The 12,778-nt window shown below is 47.3% G+C and overlaps 1 protein-coding gene across 3 annotated transcripts in view; it reads right to left on the reverse strand.

Moving 5' to 3' along the window:
* The window catches only part of PNPLA6 (patatin like domain 6, lysophospholipase), an 89,287-nt gene that overhangs the window by 48,674 nt on the left and 27,835 nt on the right, over positions 1 to 12,778 (reverse strand). For all 3 annotated transcript variants that reach the window (XM_079959145.1, XM_079959143.1, XM_079959144.1), the window contains exons 15-17: positions 11,755 to 11,946; positions 8,763 to 8,840; positions 3,584 to 3,789 (exon numbers count right to left, since the gene is read on the reverse strand). In XM_079959145.1, the coding sequence (XP_079815271.1) occupies positions 3,584 to 3,789; positions 8,763 to 8,840; positions 11,755 to 11,946 (476 nt within the window). The remainder of the gene's footprint in view (positions 1 to 3,583; positions 3,790 to 8,762; positions 8,841 to 11,754; positions 11,947 to 12,778) is intronic.

A 12,778-nucleotide genomic window follows, 5' to 3' on the forward strand; every position in this document is an offset into this window, starting at 1 on the left:
AGGGGCGCTCTACATACCAGGTGGGGAACTAAGAGGGCGAGTGCTTAAGCAGTTGCATGACAGCCCCACGGCCGGGCACTTCGGGCAGCACAAAACCATGTGGTTGGTTACCAGGGAGTTTTGGTGGCCCAAGGTGCGGGAGGACGTGCGGGAGTATGTCAGGGGATGCGACAGGTGCCAAAGAGCAAAGGGAGAGAGGTTGGCGCCAGCGGGGTTATTGGAACCCTTACCCACCCCAGAAAGGCCATGGGAGATGGTATCCATAGACTTCATGACCGATCTACCGAGATCCAAAGGGAAAACCGCGGTCATGGTGGTGGTAGATCTACTAACTAAGATGTGCCACTTTATAGCTTGTTCACATGCAGTGACAGCGGAAGAAACCGCAAGGTTGTTTGTGGAGCACATTTTCAGGTTGCATGGCGCCCCCTTGAGGGTTTTGAGCGACAGAGGAAAACAATTTACTTCTAGGTTCTGGAGGAAACTAATGAGCATGTTGCATGTGGAGGTAAGTTTTTCCACCGCCAGGCACCCAGAAACAAATGGGCAAGCAGAAAGGGCAAACGGGGTTTTGCAACAATATCTGAGGTGTTATGTAAAGGACAGAGAAACTGATTGGGTGGACTGGTTACCTCTGGCAGAATTTGCCTACAACAACGCGGAGAACGCGTCCACAGGGATGAGTCCCTTTCTAGCCAATTATGGGTGTCATCCTCGGGCGTTTCCAGGAGAGGGCGGGGGAAGGTGGAGTGTACCTGCAGCGGAAAATTTTGTTGAAGAGATGGAAGCGATCCACCGTCAGCTCCAACTCAACTTAGAGAAAGCCAAAGAAGAATATAAGAAGCAAGCTGACAGAAATAGGAGGGAAGGCGAAACCATAAGGGTGGGTAACCGGGTGTGGCTATCCACCCAAGGACTGCCGTTCAAGGGAGGGTGTAAGAAATTGAGACCCAAACGATTGGGACCCTTTGAGGTCATACAGCAGGTCAACCCAGTAGCATTCAAACTCCGATTGCCCAGTCACATGAAATTGCACCCAGTATTTCACAGGTCATTACTGTCGCCCTACAGAGAGGGGTGTGAGTGGGGGGAACGTGAGAGGGAGGTCACCCGGACACCCGTCATAGAAGAGAGAGAACGCAACATGGATGTGGCAGGGATCATTGATTCCAGGTGGAAGGGGAATCAGGTGGAATACTTGGTAGAATGGGAGGGGGAGGAAGAGTCAGAAAACGCATGGGTACCGGCAGAGGAAGTCAAGGACGAGATTTTAATAGAAACGTTTCATCGGCGTTTCCCAAGTAAACCACAACCAGTGGCAAGGTTTAGGAGGGAGCACTTCGGGACTACAGATGAGGAAGGGGAATTTGAAGGGTTCCCAGAGTCGGAAGTGGAGGTGGAAACAGATTCCGACGAAGGAGAGGAAGAGGGGGAAAGAGGCGGTAGGCCGTGGTTAGAAGTGTTTGAATCCTCGGAGGATGAGGGGAGTTCCTTCCAGGGATTTCCGTCCTCGCCGCCAGTAAGAGAAGAGGCGGGAGGGGGTGAAGGGGGCCCTGGGGGGGAGGTGGATGTCAGGGAACTGCCATCGGAAGGACAGGTGGTGAGAAGGCTTCAGCAGAATAGGAGAGCCTCTTCTTCAGGAGAAGAGGGAACCAGTAGGGGGAGTGCGGGAGCTCCAAAGGAAAGGGAGTCGGAGGGGAGGCTCTGGGATACTTCCAGTGAGAACAGCGAGGAGGTATCAGAACAGCCCATAAGGACTCCCACCCCCCGCCGGAAGCTGTCACGCAGGGAATCCAGGAGGCGCATGTCTGTGAAACAGCTCTTATGTTGGAAACGTTTCCGCAAACGCCCACTGTCAGATTCTACCAGCGACTGAGGGAGCCATGCTCAAGGGCTCTTCTCCAGGCAGGGTTTCACTACACAGAGTGAGCTCTGAGGGATCCAGCTTTAACGCACAAGCTGCTCATTATCCCACCACACAAGGCATGGGTGGAGATGTGTGTTTCTCAGTTTGCATTTCTTAGTTCAGAAAGTATTGATCTGATGTGTGTGATCTTTCTTATTCTACTTAATTCACGAGGGTTCTGGAAGCTTCTCTGTGTGAAAGAAACAAGCAGAAGGTTCCTCATGTTTGGGTTATTCCTTCAGAGAAGCTGAGTACAGCTGGCTTAAACTGGTCCTGTTATCTCTTTCTGTCAAGGTCATGCTGACTGTAATAAGAGTATACAACAAAGAAAATCCCGTGTTGCAAAACAGAAAACTCTGAACAACCACAAGCAACATGCAGCTAATAATGTATTAACAATAAATTTGTAACATTATATTGTTCCACAATTCATAAACAACAAACATGTAAACATGCATAAAGTCACAAATTATAGGAGTCGAGTTCCATCAGCTTACTACACTTTTAAGTGATTGTTGATCCATTGCTATTAGATGTACCTGTATGGACAATCTATTTGCTGATAAAGAATCATCTTTGAAACAGTTCATCTATCCAGGAAAAACTGTTCTGTTTGCTACTGTCTTTTGCTGCTCTCGGTATACCGTATTTCTACATTTGGAGCACTTACCACCGCATATTTGAAGGATATTGACTGTTGAAAGGCTTTTTGCCTCCATCTCATTATTCTTTGATAGTCACTGACTACACCAAATATTTCTGTTCATGGAACATTATTGGACTCCTATCATTATGCACATTTACATGTTTGTTGTTTATGAACTGAGAAACAATATAATGTTATAAATTTATTGTTAATACATTATTAGGTGCGCGTTGCTTGTGGTTGTTCGGACTATAATAAGAGGCAGAAGGCGTCTGGGTTTCACTTTCTCTTTCTATCTCTTTTCCTTCTGGTGTGGTGTTCTGCAGATAGATAGTGTTAAGGCTTAGTCTTATTATAAGTTACTGTAGGTTAAGTCTAATGCAAGTGGATTCCTTATGGACAGTGCCAACCCTGAATGTATTGGATTTGTGACCATTATGCTCATTTGCCTTCAGTAGCAGTAAAGCTCTGGTGGATGCAATACAATTGCCTCTGGTCTATTTTTGGGGGAATCTTGCAATGTGTTTAAGTTTGTACTCTGCTAACTACTGTATTTTTCGCTCTATAAGACGCACTTTTCCCCTCCTAAAAAGTAAGGGGAAGTATGTGTGCATCTTATGGAGCAAATGCAGGCGGGAAGCTCTGCTCAGCGCTCCCTTTAAAGAACCGCGTGGAGCGTGTGTGCGCTTCTCCCTCCTCGGGGAAAAGCCCACATGAGCCACACACACACTCCACACCCTCTTTAAAGGGAGCGCGGCTCTTGGGGAGCTTTAGCCGCGCACAGCCTCTCCCGGACAACAGGAGCCTTCAGGAAAACAAGAAAAAAAAATTCTGAATCCCATAAGCCAGGACAGCAAGCGGGATTTCTGCGCTGCGATCCCTCTTGCTGTCCTGGCTTCTGGGATTCAGAATATTTTTTTTCTTGTTTTCCTCCTCCAAAAACTAGGTGCGCCTTATGGTCTGGTGCATCTTATAGAGCAAAAAATACGGTATACACTGGAGTTCCATGACCGCATTCACGTGCCACTCACTCGTAGAAGTCGGACTTGGAGATCTTGAGGAAAGTGCAGTCGCGGTTGGCCTTGATGGTGAAGATGAGCGGCTCCCCAGTAAGCACGGCCAGCTGGCCCACCATCTCTCCGGGCTGCGTCAGGAAGAGGCACACGTCTTCGGCCTTGTCAATCATCCTCTGGTAAACGTGCAGGCAGCCCCAAAGCACAAAGTGCAGACTGACATCCTGCAAGAGAGATCAGCGTGAGCAGTGTCTCCCCAGGGAACAGGCTCACTTTGGAGCATGAACCCAACAGCAGAGCTCTAGAAAAAGCACAGTATTATTTTTTTAACAAAAGATTTTATTAAAGTTGTAATGGTTCTAGGGTTGCTCGTGCGTAAGTTGCCGCCACTCCTGGCTAGGTTACCTGGTTGAACCCTTTCTGTCTGGACAGCCCTTCACTTCGTGGCTGTCTCAGTCGCTGGCAGAATCCGTCAGTGGGCGTTTCTTGAACTTCTTCCAGCAAAGAAGTTCTTTGACACCAAGTCTCCTCCTACTCTCCCTGCGCGGAAGTCTTCTGCGCAGGGAGGGTGTGGGCAGCGGAGGACCCGTGCTCTCCCCGCTGGTCTCCGGTGAAGAGTCCTGGAGCCTCCTCTCCGATTCCCCCATCTGCCCCCCTTCTCCACTGGTGTTACACTGTTTTCCTTCCCCAGCAGATGGGCTGCCTCTCTCCCTACTGGGACCCTCTCCGGCATCCCTCTGGAGCCTTCCCTCTGCCTCTAGCTCCGATGGCAGTTCCCTGACAAAAGTTTTCTTGGTTTACAAAGGTATGCGCAATGTCTCTTTTTTCAAGTTACATTTTCCACAGGTCAGTTTAATTTTTGAGACATTAGGGTTACATTAGGTAGAAAAAAGGGGGAAAGAGGTGGAGGGGGTCTTGGTGGGTGGGGATGGGGTCAGGAGGCGATATTTCTATTTTGCTTAATGTATGTGTCAGCACGTTCTCTTAGCTATTCGCTTGTGTTCCTTTGGTGGTGAGAGAAATTGTGGTTGGCCTAAGGTGCGGTTAAAAGCACAGTATTTTATACATTTTTTAAAGCCGCATTCTGCCCCTTACAATCCGAAATCACGTTTGCAGTTTCTGCTGAAGATTTCAAAATTCCAGAGCGGGCATTCTGACGGTGGCAACAAATACTTCTTGGAGCCAGCCTGGCATTCCGCTCCTTTTCTCTTGCTCCAGTTCTCATGCCCTCTCCCGATAGATTTATTCCCCTCCTTTTCTAGTCCATGACAAAAAATGTAAAAAAAAAAAAGGTCTGTGCTTTAAATTCCACAGAGCAACAGCAAACCACAGAATTAGAAATGTAAGGCAGAGAGGAACCTCCAGCAAGATGAAAAACAAGTACAGTGGTGCCCCGCAAGACGAATGCCTTGCAAGACGAAAAACTCGCTAGACGAAAGAATTTTCCGTCTTTTGAGGTGCTTCGCAAGAGGAATTTCCCTATGGGCTTGCTTCGCAAGACGAAACGTCGGGCGAGTTCTTGCGAGTTTCCCCCCTTTCCCCCCCTTTTTCTAAGCCGCTAAGCCACTAATAGTGCGAATCCGCAAGCTGCTAATAGCCGTGCTTCGCAAGACAAAGAGACTCGCGGAACGAATTAATTTCGTCTTGCGAGGCACCACTGTAACTCATGCAACTCACTACCTGTAAACACTCGTTCCATTTGCTTGTTGCTGTGTTTGGGTGTTTGCTGGTGCTAAGAGCCTGAGGCCATGGGGAGGTATACCAGGAACCAGATCTAAAGGGCAATTGGGTCTTCGGTTCCTGGTCTCTGTATGAGCTGAAGCAAGAAAGATAACTGGAGCTGAAACTCGGAGGCCATCAGGCAGGTGGCAAAGTTAGAAGGCCAGGTTCTTGGTAACTAAGCATTAGTAGTCTGTCTATCAATTACAGGGAATTATGATATTACAGGGGGACGCGGGTGGCGCTGTGGGTAAAAGCCTCAGCGCCTAGGGCTTGCCGATCGAAAGGTTGGCGGTTCGAATCCCCGCAGCGGGGTGCACTCCCGCTGCTCGGTCCCAGCGCCTGCCAACCTAGCAGTTCGAAAGCACCCCCGGGTGCAAGTAGATAAATAGGGACCGCTTACTAGCGGGAAGGTAAACGGCGTTTCCGTGTGCTGCGCTGGTTTGCCAGATGCAGCTTTGTCACGCTGGCCACGTGACCCGGAAGTGTCTCCGGACAGCGCTGGCCCCCGGCCGCTTGAGTGAGATGGGCGCACAACCCCAGAGTCTGTCAAGACTGGCCCGTACGGGCAGGGGTACCTTTACCTTTTTACTATGATATTACAACTCCCTAGTATCTTCCATAGCTGGTTTGCTTGTTAAGTGCTAATCATGGACCCTGAGGCTCTGGGTTCAATCCTTTCACCTCCCAATAAACTTAGACCACTATGATGTGCAAGGATTTGTTAATCTGTACACAAGTGCCCATCTCATTGTGTTAATTGCTATCTGTGAGTCAATTTAGTTCAATGGGTTGCAAATGAGTCCATCCCAGCATTAGAAAAATAATGATGATAATAATGATAATATTTATACCCACCCATCTGGGTGGCTTACAGCATACATAAAAATAGAATAATAATAAGTAGTTTTATTTATACCCCGCCCTCCCCAGCCAAAGCCAGGCTCAGGGCGGCTAACAACCAATAATAAAAACAAGTTGAATGAATACAACTTAAAAACAAGATTAAAATGCAACATTAAAACATTAAAATGCAGCCTCATCACAGGAGGAGAAAGGAAAAAAGAAAGAAGGGGAGGGAATCAAACTGACTCCAAGCCTAAGGCCAGGCGGAACAACTCTGTCTTACAGGCCCTGCGGAAAGAAATCAGATCCTGCAGGGTCCTGGTCTCATGAGGCAGAGCGTTCCACCAGGCCGGAGCCAGTGTTGAAAAGGCCCTGGCTCTGGTTGAAGCCAATCTAACTTCCTTAGGGCCCGGGACCACTAGTGTGTTGCTATTTATGGACCTTGAGGCTCTCTGTGGGGCATACCGGGTGAGGCAGTCCCGTAGGTATGAGGGTCCTAGGCCGTGAAGGGCTTTAAAGGTCAAAAGCAGCACCTTAAATCTGACCCTGTACTCCACCGGGAGTCAGTGCAGCTGGAAAAGCACTGGGTGAATATGCTCCCATGGCAGGGACCCCGTGAGGAGCCTCGCTGCAGCATTCTGCACCCACTGGAGTTTCTGGGACAGCTTCAAGGGCAGCCCCACGTAGAGCGAATTACAGTAGTCAAGCCTAAATGTTTAATAAAACATTAAACGCTAAAAAACAGAATATCTTATACAGATTACTAATAATACTAATAATGTTTACAGTTATACCCAAATTAAAATAACCGCCAACCCAACTAAACATTTAACCAGCCTCAACCCAACAAAAACAAAACAGAAGAACCAAAATTAAAACCGTTTAAAACATTTTAAAACATGTTAGCTAGTTTCCCCAATCCAATATTTGGTCCTTCTGGCCCTCCATGGGGAAGAAAGGTCTTTTAAGGTACATCCAACCACAAGTCCTATGAGTGCTTAAGAACCACACCTTCCAATGCCTTTCCAGCCTCCTCTGGGTAACCTGACCAGCTCCAACGCGACCTGCCCCCTGCTTAGCTTGGAAACCCTTCCCAATGCTGAACTTAAATTTGCCTGCCTACAGTTTCATAGTATCACTTCTTGTCCTGTCCATGGATGCCCAAAACTTGAAAAAGATCCAAGAGACAATCGAGGGCCTACAATAATATAAAACGAGGCTGAAGGAACCAGAGAGCAGAAGTCGCAGCAAAGGAAGAATGGATACAAAAACTTACGGAATATGCATAAATGGTGAAACTTACCGGAAAAATAAGAAATCAAGATAACAATTTTTTAAATAAAAGAATGGAAATGGACTATTGAATATTTACAGATAAATTGTAGACAGTTAAGAACATTGGCAGGATTACTGTAATAACCTGCAGTTTTATAAGAGTATATATTTAAAGAAGATTACTAAATGAGGAAATTAAGTTAATTTGGCTATGCAGAGGATATTAAAAATAAATTTAAGGAACCACAGAAAGAGGCGGAAAGAAGTCAAGTTTTGAAATGTCAAAATGATTGTAAATTAAGTGAAACGTATAAACTTGAAAAGTATAAATAAAAAGTTAAACAATAATAAAAGGAAGCAGAGGGTGTGGAGAAAGGCTTGGGGAGGCAGGAATTTCTAAGAAACATGTCCATCAAACATTGGGGGGGGGGGGCAGCACTAGATGTAGTCTCCTGGTAAAGGCAACTATTTTATGAGAGAGAGGGTGACAAAGAGAGGGGAATGTGCACTTTCCAATTCTTTCCTGTGCTTCATCATTGCATCCTCTCACTATATCTGTGTGTGTGTGTGTGTGTGTGTGTGTGTGTGTGTGTGTGTGTTTGTGTGTGTTGGTCCTGTGGGTTACTTGAGAGGCAAGGTCCAAGTCCGGTCTGTGGTCAAAGGTGCAACATGAAGGCAGTCTGTATGAGCTGAAGCTGGGTGCAGGGCAGGAAGTCGGGTGAAGTCAGGAACAGGCTTGCAAGCAGGAAGCCAGGGCGGCTCAAGAGCTCAGGCAGGAAAGCAGGACAGGGTTCAGGCAGGAACTAACAACCAACAATGTTGCTCCCGCAACTTGGGACTGAGGCTGGCCGGCTTTTATCTGCCCTGAGGCATAGGGCGTCCCCGATCCTCTGGTGACTCGCCTCTCCTGGCCTGGAGGCGAGCACTCTTCCTGCGGGAACTTAGTTCCCTCCGCCTCTCTGCCCTGAGCCTCTGGAGCTCAGGAGAGGCTGGAGGGTTACCAGACCCAGAGGCAACCTCACCTTCCTCTGATGGGGCTGAGAGTGGAGCACCTGCAGGCAATGGGTCCTCCATCACCTCAGGAGCCAGAGCAGACTCAGCTGGTACCTGCACCTGAGGATCCAGCACAGGTGAGGACCCTTCAGGCTCAAGCCCCAGCCCCGGCTCAGCTGGTTCTGGAGGTGGGGAATCCTGTGCAGGCTGGGATCCCTCAGGTTCAGCATCTGAGTCCGAATCCCAGGCCATCACAGTGTGTGTGTGTGTGTGTGTGTGTGTGTGTGTGTGTGTATTTAACACTGCACCCCATCCTCCCTCCTCTGGGCCAGACGACTTTGCGGGTGCCACCCATAAAACTTACTTGATCTCCTTGGCGGGCGATGACTGTCCCAGCCTTGGCATGGTGCAGCAACACCCGGTTATTGAGCAAAGAGGAATCCTGTGGAAAGAGAAGAAGGGTGAGGGCATTCTGGGACGAGGTTGTGCTATCAGGGCTGTAGTCCAAGCCCTGCAAGAGGAGCCAGGGTCTCCAACACCTGGTGGAGCAAAATAATAATAATCATAATATTTTTTATTTATACCCCACCCTCCCCAGCCAAGGCCGGGCTCAGGGTGGCTAACAAGCAATAATAAAAACACATTGAATGAATACAACATAAAAACAAGATTAAAATACAACATTAAAATATTGAAACATTAAAATATTAAAATGCAGCCTCATCACAGGAGGAGAAAGGAAAAAGAAAAAAGAAAGAGGGGGAGGGAATCAAATTGGCTCCAAGCCAAAGGCCAGGCAGAACAACTCTGTCTTACAGGCCCTTCGGAAAGAAATCAGATCCCGCAGGGCCCTGGTCTCATGAGGCAGAGCGTTCCACCAGGCCGGAGCCAGTGTTGAAAAGGCCCTGGCTCTGGTTGAAGCCAATCTAACTTCCTTAGGGCCCTGGACCACTAGGGTGTTGCTATTTATGGACCTTGAGGCTCTCTGTGGGGCATACCGGGTGAGGCAGTCCCGTAGGTACGAGGGTCCTAGGCCGTGAAGGGCTTTAAAGGTCAAAAGCAGCACCTTAAATCTGACCCTGTACTCCACCGGGAGTCAGTGCAGCTGGAAAAGCACTGGGTGAATATGCTCCCATGGCAGGGACCCCGTGAGGAGCCTCGCTGCAGCATTCTGCACCCACTGGAGTTTCTGGGACAGCTTCAAGGGCAGCCCCGCGTAGAGCGAATTACAGTAGTCAAGCCTGGAGGTGACCGTCGCATGGATCACTGTGGCCAGGTCGGGGTGGGAAAGGTAAAAGGAGCCAGGCCAGTGACCGATCCTGCAGCAAAGAAGCCAGGTCCTCAGCATGTCAAGGCCCATGTACAGCCCAGCTCCTGCAGCGGCAGACGTGGGGTAGCTGAGCTCCCAGAAGGGAGACAACCTGTTGGGCCAGGTGAGGAAATCAGCACTCTTGAAAATTCCCTGGCCTGATCGTGACAGGTGAACATTGCACTGGCTCTCAACCCAAGCATAGTAAAAGAAACATCAACCCAAGAAATGAAACTAATTCGGAACCGGTCTAGCTATCATGGCTCGCCTCAAAGACCCTGGGAACCGCAGTTGTCTCAAGGCACCAAAACTCACCTCCTTTCCAGGCCTCAAGAGGCTCTGAACCTTAAAGCAGTTGGATAGAAGCCCTGACCCCAATTGTTTATGTAATTTACAGGGCATTTAATTTCTGTTAATTTCAATGCAAATTGACCTGATCGGCACCTCCCAGACTAATGTGTAGATCAGAACGTAATTATTCTTTTACGCAATCAGGCTTTTATGAGTTTTGCAGTCACGGTTCTTGAGTGACTCCAGACTGTCGGTATTTTGTGGGAGTGATTCAACCGCATGTCAGAAATTTAGGTTTCCGCAATTAAGGAGGATTAAATAATGGGCCCTGCCGCCAACAAATCCACGACCAAATTCTTACAGGTAGGAAGAAGACAGTGTGGGATTAACAACTGATTGATGGAAAGATGCATAGTCTTTGAAACCTTAAGTTCTTTTTCCTAACCAGTTTTGATTGATTTTTAAAAATTCCTTTTAATGTAATTTTGTATGTTGTATAACGCCTTGCTGCATTCCCCCCCCCAAAAAACCCTCAGTCTATGAACATTGAAATATATATGAAATATATATTTAAAAGTCTCTGCACAAACAAGTAGAGAGAGCTCACTACTTGTGATCCCCAGCAACTGGAAATCAGGGACATAATGGCACAAAACTAGCCACTAATGATCAGAAGCCTCTTATGTGGCCTTGAAAACAGAGCAATCGAGAATTTCTGAAACAACAATGAGATATTAGCTCTGCCCAAGGCGTGATGGAGTACAGCAACAACCAGGAAAAGATAGGCATAATATTTTACAAGGACAGGAAGAAACATCACGGACAGAATAATAGCCACACACAGGAAAAACAAGGATACAGTTTGAGTGCCTCACCTGTAGTTTTATAAATCATTTAATGCATGGGTAGGCCCAGGGGCCAGATCCAGCCCAAATGCCTTCTAAATCCGGCCCACAATGGTCCAGGAATCAGCGTGTTTTTACATGAATAGAATGTGTCTTTTTATTTAAAACACATCTCCAGGTTATTTGTGTGGCCTGCCTGGTGTTTTTACATGAGTAAAATGTGTGCTTTTATTTAATGTGCATATCTGGGTTATTTGTGGGGCATAGGAATTTGTTCATTCCCCTCCCCCCCAAAAAAATATAGTCCGGCCCCCCACAAGGTCTGAGTGGACTGGCCTCCTGCTGAAAAATTTGCTGCCCCCTGATTTAATGTGTCAATACGAATGTAAGTCGTTAATATTTCAGTTGTTGTATAAGGGATTGTCATTTTGACCGGAGTGTAATTGAAATTAATAAGATTTTGGAATGCAGAAATAAAGTAAATCATCCATCCATCAATTCTAGCATGCGCGGGGGGGGGGGGGGGGCTAAATGATATAATTTGGCATCTGAAAGATTGGTATTAGGAACTGTATTATAATTTGGCATTGTTAAAATGAGGCTATTATTGGTTTACAGTGGTACCTCGGGTTACAAACACCTCGGGTTACACTTAGGGTTACAGACTCTGCTAACTCGGAAGTAGTACCTCAGGTTAAGAACTTTACCTCAGGATAAGAACAAAAATTGTGTGGCGGCGGCGTGGCAGGCCCCTTTAGCTAAAGTGGTACCTCAGGTTAAGAACGGTTTCAGGTTAAGAACGGACCTCCGGAACGAATTAAGTTCATAACCAGAGGTATGTATTGTATTGTACAGTGAAACAACCAATTCCCATGCAGAATGAAAAGTAAGGGATCCCAGACGGCATCTACCTCAATCTTCATGAGCTTGACCAGCTCCCGCTTGGCAGCCTCAAAGATGGCGCTCGTCTGGCATCCTTGGTAGGGGCCGAAGGGGCAGTCGCCCGTTGCAGAGTCATCCTCACAGTAGTTGTAGTGGTAGATCCCGGACGGCTGCTCCTCCACCGTCACAGACTTCCGCTCCCGGGGCTCATGGGATGTCGACTGCCAAGGATGGTGACAAGGTAAGCTCGGGGTGGGCGGCAGAGGGGGCAAGAAGCTACTGGAGAGGAAGGCTCCCATGAGAGGGAAAGGAAAAAAACCCACCATCTCCACCAGGCACAACCCGTTTTTTTATATACTGTATAAATACACTGGAACCTTGGTTTTGGTTTTTTTTTTACTTTTTCAATTTAAAGTTTTACAATCAATTATCCAACAACCAAATAAAAACAAGCTTACAAAGATTCTCCTGAACTTCCCTCCTCCCCTCTGTGGGTTCTTTCATTAACCATTTCCTCCTGCATCTTTTAGAATAATCCAAATCTTTTACATCTCCATTATATCCAAAAATAAACTACAAGTGTCATTCCAATCCTGCTAATGATTTTAGCTGTTTACAATGGCTTTTAAGATAATTTCCCCCCATTCCTTGTTAAAAATTTGGTCTTCCCGATTTCTCCTTTTGCCCTTCTAGGCTCTGACGCTTTCTGGTTTAAATTTCTGATTCTTTGCTTCTTTTTGTCATATGCTTGCACTTTGGTTGTTGCTATTGAATCAATAAGAAAAACAAAACAATGCAAGAGTTTTTACAAAAGCAGGGTAGCTCTAATTCCCTCTCACCTGAAGTCATCTGACTGAGAGACTACAACCACACATCACCACCTGACAGGCTCCATCTTGGGGAAACCCAGCCAGATGGGTGTGGTATGTATGTATGTACAGTGGTGCCCCGCAAGACGAACGCCTCGCAAGACGGAAAACCCGCTAGACGAAAGGGTTTTCCGTTTTGGAGGTGCTTCGCAAAACGAATTTCCCTATGGGCTTGCTTCGCAAG

This window comes from Podarcis cretensis (genome assembly GCF_951804945.1).
Source record: "Podarcis cretensis genome assembly, chromosome: 17".
Classification (NCBI taxonomy): Eukaryota; Metazoa; Chordata; class Lepidosauria; order Squamata; family Lacertidae; genus Podarcis; species Podarcis cretensis.